Source organism: Halichoeres trimaculatus, unplaced genomic scaffold (genome assembly GCF_033239565.1).
Source record: "Halichoeres trimaculatus isolate MK-OKI-2021-1 unplaced genomic scaffold, fHalTri1.1 fHalTri1_scaffold_2, whole genome shotgun sequence".
Classification (NCBI taxonomy): Eukaryota; Metazoa; Chordata; class Actinopteri; order Labriformes; family Labridae; genus Halichoeres; species Halichoeres trimaculatus.
In genome coordinates this window covers 3,173,086-3,190,546 of record NW_027437180.1, presented here as the reverse complement: position 1 = coordinate 3,190,546, position 17,461 = coordinate 3,173,086, and the positions used below count along the sequence as shown (strand labels likewise).

At 42.3% G+C, this 17,461-nt stretch overlaps 1 protein-coding gene across 1 annotated transcript in view; it reads right to left on the bottom strand.

The window, feature by feature from the left end:
- wdr17 (WD repeat domain 17) overlaps positions 1-17,461 on the bottom strand; it is a 59,327-nt gene continuing 41,866 nt past the window's right edge. The window contains exons 25-32 of the mRNA XM_074665466.1: positions 16,161-16,272; positions 15,930-16,071; positions 14,707-14,809; positions 14,426-14,527; positions 12,527-12,625; positions 9,602-9,672; positions 3,744-3,841; positions 1-830 (exon numbers count right to left, since the gene is read on the bottom strand). Coding sequence (XP_074521567.1) covers positions 711-830; positions 3,744-3,841; positions 9,602-9,672; positions 12,527-12,625; positions 14,426-14,527; positions 14,707-14,809; positions 15,930-16,071; positions 16,161-16,272 — 847 coding nt within the window. The 3' untranslated portion in view covers positions 1-710. The remainder of the gene's footprint in view (positions 831-3,743; positions 3,842-9,601; positions 9,673-12,526; positions 12,626-14,425; positions 14,528-14,706; positions 14,810-15,929; positions 16,072-16,160; positions 16,273-17,461) is intronic.

Genomic DNA, 17,461 nt, shown 5'->3' with positions numbered 1-17,461 from the left:
TTTTGTTTGATGAAGAAGCTTTAAATCAACCGTTTGTGTCTCCAGCTGTGACTGCCAGGTGTATCAGACAACCCCAGCACTGACTGATAGATGGCTCCAACATTCAGACATGCATGAAGCTCTGCTCATCCCTCTCTGTTTCATGCATGGCTTACTGCTTTTCCTGAGCTTTCATGATCTGCGCCTTCAGGCTGGAGACGCGTCTGCAGATTTTACACCGAGGAAACCAAACATCTGTTTCTGGATTCTTTATGAGCTTCACACTCGGCTGCTCTCTGTACGTTGTTCTGGTTTTCAGTGTGAGCGTTGAGAAAAACGCACTCTCCAATGAATGTGCAGTGTTAGCTTTATTCCAGCATTTTCTTTTTTACAACAGGAGAATAAAGTGGGATCATATGTACAAACTTAGAATTCTGCGCCCCTCAGATGAAGCATGATGAGTTTGTTGGTCACATTACAGCTAAGCTAACCGCGAGCTGGTTTGAACGTGAATCATCCTCACAGAATCACAAATGAACTGTTTGTGGATGCCATCAAAGCTGTCCGCTCTGGAAATTATAAAATGCAGTTGGCCGGTTGGCTGAAGCACAAAAATGTTACTCACAGCCTGCTTCTCATTTCAGTTTTCCATTACAACACTTCAGAGCCGGCTCACTCTCACCCCTCTGCAAGTGTGTGTGTGCCTGTGTGTGTGTGCATGTGTATGTGTGCTAGAAAGGGTTGATGCGGATCCCTGTTCCCAGAGGAGAGAAGGGGTTGACTTTGGCCCACATCAGAGCATCGTTCAGAGAGATGGCAGATTTACCGTCCTCCAGTAAGAACACAGGACCCTGCAAAGGAAAGAGACAACAGCAGACAATCAGGACGGTGAGCCTCCGGATTGTATCACAGCACCCTAAAAGTGAAACTGCAACATGTAGAGCTCCCCCTGCTGATAGGCTGCAGTACAGCTCATTAACCAGTAATCTTAAAGGTAGGGTCTGCAGGAGTTTTCGTTACTTGTTTGTAAACGCAACATTCAAACTGGGCTCCTCCTCCTTGGCTCAGTGCCAGCAGCAGCACACACCCACAGCCTCCGACTGTGGCTAAGTAAACACACTCACTAGCCCAGCAATCACCTGTTGCATCAAGTTTCAATGTGGGAGAGACTTGAGAGCCGTGCACCTTACTTGGCGTGTTAGCACAAGCTAATCACAGGTTTTTGACACATACCTGGTTTGCAGAAAGCTAACTAACATCACTCTTTATCCCGTGCTGCTCTCCAAATTCCTGAAAGTGAGTGAAAGTTGAGCCAAGCTTCACCCTCATTTAAAAAAAAAAGCTTTATCTGTTTTGAGTTTCTTTTCACTTTGGTTGTTTTTCTTCCTCCTGTTCTGATTAGCTTCTTCTCACTGTCACTGTCATCAGAGTACACGGCCTACCCACCCTGACAAGCCTAGTGCTAGCCTTGTGGCTAACTTTACTTGCTCCTTGTTTTGGTATGATGACTGCCTTCCCCTAAATGTGTGCAGAGTTTCCCTGCTCTATGTCTAGTTTGTGTTGTGTTGTCACCCCAACCAAACGTCCTCTCACTCAGACCAGAGGCCTATATCACGAAGCAGGATTAGTGTCTTAACAAGATAGCTTCAGGGTTAACTCTTGATTACCGATAGCATGAAGCCGGTTCCTTTTTTATCAGAGTAGATCACCATGGTGACATAGTCTGAACGTCTATCCTGCTCTGGAGCAGGATAAGTTGGAGGTTGAATCTGATCCTATAAAAAGCCCCTCCCACTGGCCAATCGGCTTCTCAGAAACAATGACCTGCCCTTTCCTCCCAAACCCGGTGGACAGAGGCGCACAAGTTGTAAGAAGAGCTTTACGAAGAGAAAGGGTGTTTAAAGATCGATCAGATCCACTCGATCAAAGCGACGATTCGCTGTTTAAAAGATAAGATAAAGATAAAAAATACTTTATTAATCCCAGAAGGGAAATTCATTTGGTTTGTAGCTCATCTTCCAAATATTAAAGAATTGAAGACTCAGGTGGCTGCAGGGAGGAACGATCTTCGGTACCTCTCAGTCCTGCAGCGCACAGACGTGTGTCGTCCACTGCTGCTTTTTCTCTGGTCCAGGATGTGGAGTGGGTGATCAGTGTGATGAATGATGGCCTCCACTTTCTTCTGTGTATACCTTTCCACCACAGCCTCCAGTGAGTCCAAACTGGATCCAACCACAGAGCTAGCTCTCTTCACCAGTTTTTCCAGTCGCCTCTTGTCCTTCTGCTTTAAACTATTTCCCCAGCAGACTGCACCATAAAACAAAACACTCGCTACCACAGACTGATAAAACATCTGCAGCAGCTTTCCACAGACGTCAATTGATCTGAGCTTCCTTAAGAAAAAGAGACGGCTCTGCCCCTTCTTAAAGAGTGCATCTGTATTAAGGGACCAGTCCAACTTGTTGTCCAGATGTACACCAAGATATTTGTAGGTTGGCACCACCTCCACGTCCACCCCATGGATGTTAACTGGCTGATGGCAGAGCCCAGACTTTCGGAAATCCACAATCATTTCCTTTGTTTTTGAGGTGTTCAGTAGGAGACAATTTCTATGACTCCAGTCACAGAAAGCCTTTATCAGATCCCTGTATTCAGATTCCTGTCCATTTTGGATACACGCCACAATAGCAGTGTCATCAGAGTATTTTTGGATGTGACAGGACTCAGAGTTGTATTTGAAGTCTGCAGTATAAAGTGTGAATAGGAATGGAGCCAGAACAGTTCCTTGTGGAGCCCCTGTGCTGCTCATAACTGTCCCAGAGACGCAGTTTCCCAACCTGACAAACTGTGGCCTCTCTGTGAGAAAGTCCGTGATCCAGGAGACAAAGGATGGGTTCACTCCTATGTCTTTGAGCTTATCTCTCAGTATCATGGGCTGGATGGTGTTAAATGAACTTGAAAAATCAAAGAACATAATTCTTACATAGGTGCCAGGTTCTTCTAGATAGCTGACTCCACTTCCTCCTTTCTTTGAGGGGCAAACGTAAACAAAGTCTTCGTCAGTTCAGAGATCAGTGCAGCCACACAGTGCTGTCTGGAGTGACATAGACTGCAGCAGAGGACTAACCCGGAGCGGACCATGATGGAATAATGGTGAAAAACATGAGTTTTTGGACGATTAATGCAGTTTTAGGAGCGGCGCTGTCTATGCCCCGATGGATCCCATTATACAGACGTCCGCTGCACGATTTTGGATCTAAATATCTCCCGAAGCACTGCTTGGATCAGGAAAGCCTTCTGGGTGAGTATTTTGTTCTACTTCATTCTACAAACAATGTAAAAGCTGTATAAACAGAACTTATCCTTTAAAAACAGACATGACTCTGTAGTGGAGATCACTGCATGGCCCCAGGAACACTTCTAAAAATCACTGTCCATGAAGACAGACCATCACTGACATCAACAGACGTGAGCTAAAGCTTTGATCCAGAAAGAGTCTTCTCTGGACCAGAGCTTGTTTGAGATAGACTGAGGGAAAACTGTCCTGAAGTCAGAGGAATCCACATTTCGAATCCAAACGTACTTTAAACATTTGATCTATGGTCCATGTTCTGATAAAAAAATGGGATTTACGAGGTTTACAGATCACTGTATTTTGTTTTAATTCACATTTTACTCAACAACCCAGCTGTTTGTGTTGGGGTTGTAGTAACACACTGAACATACACACACACACACACACACTGATGGACACATAAACACACCTGTATTCTGTGTCCAGTGAAACAGGACAGCTGTACGTCAGAGTGGCTCGGCAGGTTTGAGCCCGTCACATAATCAGCACCACATAAAACCAAAGTGTCTAAAGGAGAGAAAGATGGAGAGAAAACATCTGAGTGGTTTTAAAATGAGTGAGATTCACAAGTTGACAGTAGCCACAGTTACATGAGGAGTTTTTCGTCTTTCTGAATGGAGTCATTCCGAATGACTTTTCCGAAAACAGTAGTAAACATGGAAAGGAATATTCCAATCTCTGGTCTACATGTGCTGCTGTAATCAAACAGAATAATCAATGGGGCATGTGCAGAAAAACGTAAACATCACAAGATTTATCAAAGCTGGAAGACGACAGTTTGTTTATCACGGTGTTGCAATACTCCGTATTGTGAGTTTGCCGTCCTTCCAGTCTTGAAACTATGTTCATTCCTTTCAAAGATTGGATCTAAAACAAACTTTCTGCAGCAGTCCAGTGCTGACCATATGGTGCTGACCGCTCTTCGCCATTTTTAAAGTTGAGGAACGTCTTTAGTTGCGTCCTACGTCATATCTGAGCATGTGCTGAAAGAACGCACCCTGACAACTTTCCATTTGAGTGGATACATGATACCTCAATCGGTTTGGGGAAAGGAATGTTCCACCCCTGTGAAACCGATTAAATGTCCATTTGGATTGGCTCTTTTCTTTCAGAATGAGGTGTATACAAAGGTTAAATTCTTTCCATTTGAGCAAATAAACCGAATGCAAGTGGAATATTTGGGTCTATGTAAACATGGCTAGTGAAACGCTGTCATCAACCAAGTGTGTTCACACCTTCTAACTTTAAAACCAGAGCCTGGATGCAGGACAGGGTGTGGTGAGCCTGCACCTTGCACATTTTCCTCTCGTTTGGATTCTGTTTCCTGTGTGGGCTGTTTGCTTTCACCTCCACCTGTTTCCAGAGACTGCTCCCTTGCCCTGCAGCGCTGAGGTTGATTGTTCTCACCTGTGGCTGCTCTGCAGTCAAACTGGCTACAAGACAGCTGCTGACCCCAGCCTCAGTGCCAGGGTGTTTTCACTCCACGTGGTGGTACAATGTCCGTCCTCTACATGCTCTCTAGTTATTCTGGTGAAGTTTGAAGATTTTTGTGCCTGTGGCTTTTTATTTTCCCTGGTTCTCTCTCCTTTTTTCCAGTGCCTAACTCCTCGCCTCACACCAGCCCACCAACCCAGCACACTCTCAGGGATTTAACCCACCCAGCCTGGGTCTTCTCACTGCCCTCAGAACCTGGATTTTCCCCCTCCCTTGAACTATTCATCTGAACAAAGCCTGTTAAAACCTATTATATATTTTGCAACTCAGAATTTATTATTTGTAATTGTTGCTGTTGTTAACCCCCAAAATAAGTATTATTTTATGCAAAGTAAGTCAATGACATCATAAATAAAAAAAAAGGATTAAAATTTGTTTCAATTAGGTAGAGGTAAGTTGACAAATTGAGTGAAACAGAATTTGTAGATGATTTTAATCTGCATGCCATCATATATGGGTCAAACAAAACCAGGTCATATATGACCCCAAATACAGATAATGTCAGTATTTGTTGCCATTCAAAAAAAAAAAAAAAGTTTAATCTGAACTTCAACATATACCTTTCTCTAAAAATCCATAATATTAAATTTGATCTCAGAAATCATAATTTGCAATTATTACAGTTCTTAACGGCAAATATATATAATTTTATGCAAATTAGGTAAAGATGTCATACAATTTAAAAAAAGAGTGTAAAAAGTAATTTCAATCAGTTGGAGGGAAGTTGACAAATAAGGGAAACATAGAATTTGTAGATAATTTTAAACTACATACCATATATGAGTCAAACAAAAGTGGGTCCTTAATGACCCCAAATACAGTTTTTGTAAAGTTTTTGTTGCCATTCAAAAACTATGAAAGGGTTAAAAAAAATATTTTGTCTGAACTTCAACATACGCACTTTACTAAAAATACATAATATTGTATTGGACTTCCGAAATCATAATTTGTAATTATTGGGGTTTTTTTCACTCAAAATGTTTTTTATGCAAATTAGGTAAATGATGTGATATAATTTTAAAAAATTGTTAAAATTTGTTTCAATCAATTGGAGGGAAGTTAACATTAAAGGTGAAACACTGAATTAGTGGATATTTGGACCTACATGGCGTACATGAGTCATACAAAACGGGGTCCTATATGTTTTTATTCAGACTCTCCCCACAGAGCTGCAGCTCAGGGCTGGAGCACAGTCCATCTGATGGGTTGAGATGTTTGCCTTGTGTATGTATCCTCTCGTCTTTAACGCTCACTCTCACTCTGATGGCTGAACTAATAAAACCAACCCGACAGGAGGAGTCTGTTCAGGGTCCTGTTACCTCCTCTGAACAGACACTGTGATCAGGTTCAGCAGGACTTAGGGCTTCATGGAGTGTTCTGGTTTCATGAGCTGATGTTTAAACTGTTATTAAACCAATAACCACAGCAAATACAGCCCCACCTTCACCTGGGGCACACCTGGGGCACACCTGGGAAGGTAAACACTGAATCATTCCTGCTGGAAATTAGTTTAATCTTTGATAAGAAAACCGGCTATAAAAGACATTGATCAAAGGTTGATGTTGACACAACACTCTTGAAACTGACCTTTTGTACCCAACACGGTGTTATTGAGCTTAACAAAGGGAACAAACTTCAAGTGTTAGCTGTTTAGATTTAAAGAAAAACGATCATGCATTGTAGCTATCAGAATGTCAGCTCATGATGTTTGTTTTGTGCTGTTTGTTCACTTTTAGTTAGTTATCTGAAACCATGTTCATAGAGACTAGTAAATGATGTGAAATGTCAGTGCCAAGCTTCAGTGTTACACGCCAGCTATGGAGCCAAAATGATTACTTTAATGTTTAGTATTAAAAATAAGTTTGGCATTGAAAAACACCATGAAACTTATAATAATAATAATAATAATAATAATAATAATAATAATAATAATAATAATAATAATAATAATAATAATGCCGTTGAAAAGTGTGTAAAAAATATTTTGTTAGATTGTTTTCTTTTTCACACATTTTTGCATACTTTTGAGAGAAAATCATGTTACATTCTGCTTCACTTTTTCAGTTTCAGCTTTCTGATGCTATTTTTTCAGCAAGGGGAGGATTTGAGAGGGAGGGTTTAGAGGGTATGATTTTCATTTATTTACACCATTTTTTCTTTTCTTTTTAGATTTTCACTCAGAAACTCATCTGAAAGCAAAGATTCATACAAATGAAATAAAAACCATTTGATAAATGAAATTTACTGCAAAAACTAAAGTCTTATCAAGTGTTTTTGTCTTACTTTTAGAAGAAAATGTTTTTTCAGACTTATTATGAGCCACATTCACCTGACCAGTCCAGAAAATGTCTTGTTTTAAGTTATTCAAAGACAAAAATCAGGTCTGAATTGCTTGTAACGAGTTAAAAAATAAAAACTGCCAATGAAACATGAAAAAAGTTGCTTATATTAAGACATTATTCTAGTTTTAAGCTATTTTTTTCTACTTTCATTGGCAGAAATTTAAACTTGTTACAAGCGATCCAGACCTAATTTTTCTCTTAATATATATTAAAACACAGCATTTTTTCTGAACTGATAAGTTGAATGTGGCTTATATTGAGTATAAGACATTTTTGCTCTTTAAATAAGATTAAAAAAAAATTGATTAGATTTTATTTTTTTGCAGTGTCATTTCCAATACCACACATTAAAGTTATGGCTCCATATTATTGCCAGGGGTTTATTCAGTCTGATGACGAGGCTAGGGTACAGGATCTGAGTTTGAAGTCCAGCAGAGAGACAACAGCACACAAACATGTTACAGAGTCTCTCTTTGGTTCAAGTACTGCTCATCTGAATCTGATTCTGTGGCTTCTGTGCTTGTACCATCCCTGAGTAGGCTGCATAACTAAGTGAACAGCTAGCTGTGCTAACTCACTACCAGAGGGTACACGAGTAGCATCATGCTAACACCAGACACTAATGCCACATGAGAAGGATTTTACCTTCTGTGGGCTAACAGGACAAGAGAGTGAGACTAAGGGCGTATTCAGACCTGGACTGTTTGGTCCACTTTAAACGGACCAGGGTTCGTTTCCCACGCTGGTGTGGATTTTCCATGCAGGTGTGAATAGACACAAATGAACCCTGGTGCGGACCAAACAACCGGACCGAGACCCACTTTTTGAGGTGGTCTAGGTACACTTCCAAACGAACTCTGGTGCGGTTCGTGGTTCTCCGGTGCAGGTCTGAATACAAACCAAGGTCCATCCAAACTAACTACAGGATACATGCGCCTTTTGGGCCTATAAAGCCACCGTAACCTAACCGTCTTTGGTTCATACCGGATTCTCCATCTTCTGTTTAGCCACGCTGTAGCTAGCATGTTGTGGGTCAGCACACGCAGAGCATAGCGTCTCCTTGCTGCGCGCATTCGTCTTCGCTGTTCCAAAATGTGAAATGGTGTTGTTAAGCCTTCTTTGAAGGAGCTGCTCTTGAAACTGAAAAGGATTTTGCAGCTCTAATAAGAGCACAACACATGTTTACCTCCATTTCCAGGTCTGTATTCTGTGTGCTGCCCTTTGTCAGTGCTGACCAATGAGGGCACTGATCATCACACACGTGGATGTGTTTACAGAATATAGTCCACTTGCAAAAAGTACAATCTGAATATGAACCACACCAAACGAAAAAAATCAAGTCCGCTTTTGGTCCGGACCAAACAAGTGGACCAAAGGACTTTTCTAATCTGAATACAGGCTGTATTCAGACCAGAAAAGTCCTTTGGTCCACTTGTTTTCAGTTTCAAGAGCAGCTCCTTTAAAGAAGGCTTAACAACACCGTTTCAAATTTTGAAACAGCAAAGATGAATGTGCGCAGCAAGGAGACGCTATGCTCTGTGTGTCCTGACCCACAACATGCTAGCAACAGTGTGTCTAAACAGAAGAAGGAGGATCAGGTATGAACCAAAGTGGTTAGGTTACGGTGGCTTCATAGGCCCAAAAGGCACATGTATCCTGTAGTTAGTTTGGATGAACCTTGGTTTGTATTCAGACCTGCACCAGAGAACCACAAACAGCACCAGAGTTCGTTTGGAAGCGGACCGAGACCACCTCAAAAAGTGGGTCTCTGTCCGGTTGTTTGGTCCGCACCAAGGTTCGTTTGTGTCTATCCACACCAGCGTGGGAAACGAACCCTGGTCCGTTTAAAGTGGACCAAACAATCCAAGTCTGAATATGCCCTAACAGACTGTTGAAGGACAGCTCAGTCCTGTGGACCCTGTGGATCCTGTGGACCCTGTGGATCCTGTGGAGGTGGTGACTGACAGGAGCAGAGCTCTCATGTCTCTGATGGACAACATGTCCAGTCCTTTCTGACAAATTTCATCTTTTAGAATTCATTAAACTCTGGGACTCCATCCCAAATATTTGACTCTTTAGTCCTGGTTAAATCAAAACTCTGAACCCATCTGTTCCCAGCTGCATTCTCTGATTTCACTGACATATCTGAACTTGATGTCTTGTATTTGTATGTATTTAACTTCATTATTTTTTATTATAATGCTTAATGAATATTTTTTAAGTTACTCTTCCTTTACTATTCTGTTTGATATATTCCTATTGTAAAGTTTTTTTGCTGTACACTTTCTTGTTGCTGCTGTCCCTCTGTGTCTCACGCTGTGTGTTTTCTACAGGTGTATCTTATCTAGTCTTACATTCTAAGCTAACAGGGAAAAACTGGAGTGATATCTCAAGCAGAGTTTGAGGTGATGTGTCTGACTTCTTTCTTTACCAGAGTCCGTGGGCTGGATTCTTCTCTCGAGGCAGCTGAACTCATCTCTCTGACTCTCTGATGGAGGACAGCTGAAAGCACACAGAGATTCAGTTTAACATTGTGAACATGTGTAAAGAAAGCATTTTCTGTTTCTTGTAAGAGTGCTCATCAGGAGAGAAACTCAGCTGGATCAGAAACAAACAGTGAGGTATGAAACCACGTCATTTATTATCAGCAGGTCGCTCAGCCACCTGTCGAGGTGTGTCCTGACTTTATGACCCAGGTGGACAAATGGACTCAGGGATGGGGATCAAGAACCAGCTCAAGTTGAAGCCTTTAACACGTTCACCTTTCATTCAGCTCAAAAGCAGAACAGTGAATCAGGCATTTCAGGGACAATCAGCACAAATGAAAACCAAGAGGGTGAGGAAGCACTTGTTTTGAACAGGGGACATGAACAGTCTGTAGCATGGAGCTTTCGACTCAGGGTAGCGAGGCAGGAATCAGCAGCAATATGCTAGGACACTGATCAAAGCACAGAAGTAAATATCAAGAGGGCTGAGTATTTAGCCCTGTACACCACAGGTGTCCTGGTTTAAAGAGAGACCCTGTTAACTGAGGACTTTCAACTGAACTTGTCAGTGGTTGATATCCTAGAGGTTTTTTTTGTAACATACTAAAAATATACTTTCAAACACCTCTTTAATGAAACTTGAAGATGAACATGAGAGTTTCCAAAAGTTTCTGTTACATCAACCAAAGCTGAATTTTACTTTTAAAGAAGGGACAAATAACCTCCTCAAAGTAAGGTGCAATACCAGAGCCCAACAGAGAGGCAGCAGCTGTGTGAAGATGCCTTCATACTGCGCCTGCCTGAACCGCTCACATGGCAAGATTGGTGTAAACATGGAGATCAGGGAGTTTTTTGACAAACAGTATAACGACAGAGTGACAACAACACCAGCTGTGATAATGAAACAGGTGAGGCTTCAGGTTTTTCAATCTTATTTTAAAAGTGTCCAACGTTACTCTGTTGGTTTGCTAAATGATAGCTTCCTTTCAGTAAAGGTATGGTTCAAAGAAAGTGAATGAAAGCAAGATAATGTTATGTGGAAGAATCCAAACATTTTTGGATAATCATAAAAACAATCACAGAGAGGCTGATATATCCAGTAAACATTATATACATTATATGTTAGATAACATTATATATTAAAAAATCCAGTCAAACTCAGCAGGCATCTTGTTTTATATTTTCTGCTGTTAGTGGATGTGAGGAGTGTTCCCTGGACCAATGATCAGTCGACTTCAGTTAGCAGCTGACTGTGACTGTTATTGCTGATTGATGATGTTATTGTGCTTTAATAAAGCAGGGACCATGTTGCCTGCTGACCACATGGTCCCTCTTTCTCCTGAAACACAACTCAACGAGTGTGTCCTCAGCTCATCCGAACTGTGAAAGTACTTATGTGGCAACAGGGGGCGCTGTGATTAAACATGCTGCTAAAAGCAACTTCAGGTGTTTTTGACCAGAAGTTTCAGGAACTTTGAGAACTTATCTTGCCCTGAATGGACGTATGGCCTATTGTTGCCTGCCTTTCCAGGCCAGAAGTCCTGTGAAGATTATACAAATAAGACCAATGATGAAGAAAAAAAATAAAACTGCACTACACCACCAGACCAGTAGAGGACAGTATAACAATGACAATTCTGTTTTTTGACAACTTTCAGAATGATGCATCCCTCTCAAATGCTGGTAAAAGATCATTGAATACTGATCTGATGAAGAGCTTTGGACATTTAAATCAAAAACTAAACCAGAATGACTTCCCAGGACTTCTTCTGTGTTTCAATAGCTGCTGTAAACTGGATCTCTACTGACACATTCAGCTGAAGGTCTCCAGTTTACAAGGTCACTCTTTAAGCTGGAACACCAGGAGCTGACAGAGACATATTCATACTGTCAGGCTCAAAGAAGACCACTGTTTAGGAGGTACTAAAGCAGGTCCATCACAGCTGGAGGTCAGCTTACTGTGGACAGACGGAAGGGGACATAAAAACACTGTGAATGATTCACCAATCGGAAATGTTCGGCTTATAGGCCCTGTCCCCCACAGTTCTTTGAGCTCTGAAAAGAACTGTAGTCAAAAAGCGCCTTTAAAGCAACTGTGAGGTCAGACTGTCCTCTGCTGGACAAACCACGTCATTACACCATTACTCCAATCTGAAGTTTAGTTTTTAAATCTGTAAAAACAAAGGTTCATTAATTAGTGAATTACACTAACAGACCTCAGGTACCTGTATCACAGACCTGATCATCACCTGAAGCTCCCTCCAAAGATCTGTAACTGGAAACAAACTACATGAGTGGTTTTAAGAAATCTGAAAGAACTGTGTACAGTGTTAAAATAATGTCATAGCACCCCCTCCAGGAGTGATTGATGTCTGTGCACAGCTCTTTCACACTTTACACCCTGACAGACCAGTGAGTCTACCCCTGGTGTTTCCCTCTGGACAGATAAAATGTGGGGTCAGTTTGACTCTTTCAGATGAAAACAGATCCACCTCCTGATCCTCCTGGTCCTCCTGGTCCAGCATCTGTATGTAAAACCTCCGAGACACCTATTATCCTCAGTCCTCAGATCAGTCAGTCAGTCTGTCATCACTCAGGTCAGCATGTCCGTCTCCTCAGACCCACTCTAGCTGCTCATTATGTTTCCCTCTGTTGCTGTGGTAACCAGCCTCATCATTGCCTTAGCTTTAAGCACCACTGAGACGAGATAATCACAAAGCAGAGGGTTTGTGACTCACTCACAGCTGAGAGAGGAGGAGGAGGAAACAAGCATTGGTCTTTCTCACATTAGGAGGTGGATGTTTCTTCACCAGATCTTACATCACTCCATCATTTCTTGGTGATTTTGTGCGTTGGGCTGTGTAACCTACTTGCTGTTACTCTGTGTGCAGGCCCTCCAGGCGTCCAGCTCCACAGACAGCTGCTCGATCTGCAGGGGAACACACACCTCCCTCCTCTTCAACAGCTGACTGAGAAACACAAACACAGGAGATTCAGTTTCAGCCTCATTATGACGATTATCAAACAAATAAGAAACACTGAACTGTAACAGCTCCATCATACTCTGCTTCACACATCTAGATCTGCAACGCTCAACCCCGCAGACTCCAGGGATATGGTTCAGTGTAGCTGCAGTCTGCAGGAACATTTCACTCAAACCATCTACTTGACCTCCTAACAAAGAAATAAGAGCTGCTCTGTGACTGTGCACCACCCTGATGGAAAACAGCTCAAAGTGCAGGAGCATAGTGATCAGCTGTTTTATTCCAAAGCTACAGTACCGACCATTGGCTTCATGCGCACATTACAGCAATTTCATTTGTTGCTGTGCAGCTTTTGACTATTTTCACAACATCATCATATGACGGTAGATTTTTTTCATCAGTGTAAAAGTTTTTTTTAAGATGCTGCAAGAAGGATCTATTGAAATTGAACTGCAGCGACACCTTTTGGCCCAGGGTCTTTCGCACACTTTGATGAACTAACGTGACTCTTAACAAGGTGTGTGTTTCTTTTGAAAGTGAAAGTCAGATCTTTTTTTTTAACTCTACTTTTCTATGTTAAAGGCAACTTTTTTCCAGATACAACGCCACGAGGTAAGGTATTTATCAACAGTCAGGCAGAGCTATGCTTTGAAACGTGACAACGAGCTAACTTTTTCAGTTTGTACCGTAGTTTAGCAGCTGGCTATATTTAGCTCTACCCACTGCCCGTTCCTCTGTCTGTAATGTGTAACATTAGTAAATCCTGGTTACGTCCTGCCAGTCATCTACCAATCAGAGCTAACGTAACCTCACTCTTCATTTTATTGATAGACTCTCAAGTTTGAACAGACCACTGCAGAATAACTGCTGACTGTGGGTTGGAATCAACATTAGCACAAACAGTTTAAGCTGTTCCAGTGTTTAGCTCGTGTTAAAGCCTTTTGCCTGTGTCTTAGCCTTTAGCCCCTGTGTTAGCCTTTAGCTCGTGCTCTATCTCTCTCCTGTTTATCCTTCTTCTGCTCTTCTGTCCTTTTTCTGTCTGACAGTTAGGCTCCAGTGTCCACCATCACTACAAAATTAATCACAGAAATCATTTTCAGCAGAGAAAAACACAGATCTCTCTTCTCTCTACTAAACTTCATCAGTCAGCATGGTGTTGTCATAGAGACTTAGAGATAAATCAATCTGGAATCGACCCGATCGGGAAGCTAAGAATTACAATCAGGCATATATTTAGAAGGGAGACTTTTTCAAGATCACTTAGGCCATGTCCACACGTAGCCGGGTGATTAGGAAGACGCATATATTTTTGTACGTTTAGGCCTGTCGTCCACACAAAACCGCAGTTTTTAGTCACTGAAAATGATGTTTCCTAAAAACTCCGGCCAAAGTGAAGATTTTGGAAAACTCCGGTGTCATGGTTTTGTGTGGACGCTGGTAAACAGAGTTTTCAGTTCTTATGACGGGGGCTCATTCTGGTTGGCTGACACGGGTTTTAGGTCAGGAAAACTCTGCCCATTGTGGGTTTGGCATGCCGCTAGTCGCACTCAACGGCGGATTTACCTGCTGCGTGTGGACGAAAGTATTTTTAAAAACGAACGAGGGGGGGGATATAGGTTTTTGAAAATACCCAGCATTGTGTGGACATGGCCTTAGAAACTCCTCACAGTAACTCTAAATACACCCCTAAATCTTCACAGCTCAGCCAGCAAAACAGCTGGACTGGAGATGTGTCTGATGTATTCTCAGCGTCACCCTGACGTGTTAGGGTGCGTGTGCGTCTACCTGGTGTACTCGTAGAGAGCAGGAACGATGCTGGAGTACTGTCTTCTTATGGCCAGCAGACCTCCAATGTAACCACACAGGATCAGCAGCTCACTGCGGGTTCTGAACACACACACACACACACACACACACACACACACACACACACACACACACACACACACACACACACACACACACACACACACACACACACACACACACACAGGACATTAAAGTGATTGCTGTTGACAGAATAATGGGATTCAGTGAGCCCTTGAAGATGATTGAAAGCTCCTCACTCTGTTAACTTGGACATAATGAGGCGCTCAGTCCTGATGTAACTCATCAGGTCCAAGATCGACACGACACTGTCCACCGTCCAATCAGATCCAGTCAGCTGCTCTGGTGAGGAGATCAGAGAGTTTCTGGTTAACCCCTGCTTTATTAACAGACATGTTTAAGGTTGGACCATAGACTGTAAAATAAAAGGATGTAGTCTCCCTAATATCATCTGTCTGTTCTGAAACTGATTTTTGAAGCAAATCAGCTGGGGCAGCCATTTAAGGCACAGGGCAAGCTTTGACTCTCCATAATAAGAGCTATAGGGTGCCTGTCAGTCATGCTGAGCTGTGCCTCTGATTGGGCAAACCTGAGATCTTAGTATCGTCTGCTTCTGGAGCGAGACTTACGCAGAAACCTTAAAACAGCGGATTCTATCACGTCAGCATTATCTCGTACTTTTAGACTGGAGGTTGCTGCTTCGGTTGAATCCTTCATTTATCTTGTCTCACATCCAAACTGTCAAATCTGAACAAGTTACAGCTCACTGTGAGAAAAGGAACCTACAGAGAACAAGGTACAGCACCATCTCCTGTTTCCCACAGGAATTCATGTATTCAGGAATATGATCTTTCCTTTTTGTGTGGTTTAGTTTTTACTGTTGTTGATAGTAACAAATGATTTTCACCTCTGTGCAAACAAATTGAAAGATCCAGTACTTTTGCTTGTATCCAGTCTCTGGAGTTTAAGGCTGTGTGGATGAATCATATTTAAAACTGAGGAGGGAATTTAATCAGAACAGACTGAAGTCTCTTAAAGCGTCAAAAGTTTCACATCATTTGTCCCCTCAGTCTGCTCCGTCTCCAGATTTAATTCATATAGTAACCTGCTATGATCATATTTAATAACAAAAGCACCCACAGAGTCCTGCAGCTCTGTGCAATTTGCTCCAGTTGTCACCTGTACAGAGTGCCGCACAGAGCTGGGCTGTGAACTCTCACCCTGATGCTCTGTTTCACTCCCAATCAATGCATATCAGATCATTCAATGTTTAAAACACTGATGCTGTTTGCTCTGCCGCAGACTGTGGAACATTTAATCCTTTGTGTGCTTTGTGAACTAGACAACGTTGTATTGGCTTGTTTTATACACATTCTATGAGTTTAGAAGCAGCACAGTTCTTCAGTGAACCAGACCCTGAGCTGCTGACCTCAGACACACAGTGAGTCTGAGCTGTCCTTACCTTTAACATGATTTATTCCAATCTGGAGAGCATTTTCAGGCTCAGGGCTCAGCAGGTGGAATTTAACAGCTGAAAACAAATCTCCGTTACGCTTTGCTTCCTCTGCCAAGGACTTGCAATCCTCTAATGTCGGCAGACCACACTGAGGAGACAGAGAGCCACAGCTTTACAATCATGATCTTTAGATTTTAACACGGCACACACAGAGGCTGCTTTCTGTTTCGGACTCACCTTTTGGTGTAACTCGTTGATTTCAGCGGCACTTCCTGGATAAAACGCGCACAGTTTGGCCAGTAAAATGTGGTTTTCAGGAATCATCTGCAGGAGCTCAATCGAAAGCTCCCTGAATGTAAAGAAAATACACACATGAATACAGATTACTGTCTCTGGGCTCTGTCTGCAGTTCACTGATCAGTTCAGATTACTCTTATTTTTTAACACTGTATATCACTTGAATAACCGTCATATAAAAAAAACAGGAAGGCAAAAATCAACCACTGTTGGTTTAAATTACACTGACGCTTCATGAACCGACAGAACACCGCAGTTTCAAGGAAAACTTTTTGAAAATGTTCTGATCTTCATCTTCATCACAACTATGGACACAGTCACAGTCGGAAACATTGGACTCTTGGATTTAAGAACTATTTGACCCTCCTTTGGCAGTAATAACCTAAACCCAAAGGTTTCCTCTCGAGCAGATCAGACCCGATCAACAGTCTATGTTCTTGGGATGTCTGGTACGAATCTCTCTCGAGGTCATACCACAGTATCTCAGTCATGCTGAGGTCAGGAATTTTGGTTCCAAACTGGGCTCCTCCTCCTTGGCTCAGTGCCAGCAGCAGCGCACACCCACTGCCTTCGACTGTGACTACGTGAACACACTCACTAGCTCAGCAACCACCTGTAGCATTGCATTTCTACGTGGGAAAGACTTGAGAGCTGTCCGCTTGACTTGGCATGTTAGCACAGGCTAATCACAGGTATTTGACACATACCTGGTAAGCAGTAAGCTAACTCACATCCCTCTTTCTTTCGTGCTGCTCTCCAAGTTCCTAAAAGCGAGTCCAAGTGGAGCCAAGCTTCACCTTCCTTTAGGAAAAAGCTTTATCTGTTTGGCATTTCGTTTCACTTTGGTTGTGTTTTATTTCCTCTGTGCTACGTCTGCTACCGTAGCTGCTCTAATTAGCTACTTCTCACTATCATCAACACGCAGTCACTTCTGCTTTGGGCGCACTGTGATTGGTTGATGTCACCACATCTATGCCCACAAACATCCTGACACAAGCTTAACATCAACATCCAGGGAGAGGAGGGGGTTAAGGTGATCGCAGAGACTGACACACATGTATAGAAGCCCAACTTTAGGAAAATCCCGCAGACCCTACCTTTAAGTTCTCCCGTGTCTTGATGAACTTTGGAATTTCATTTTGTTAGGCCCTGAGGCAGAATTACTGCCCAAAATAAGGATGCTTCTCCATCGTACTACAGTTGGGATGAGGTTTTGATGTTGGTGTGCTGTGTACACATAG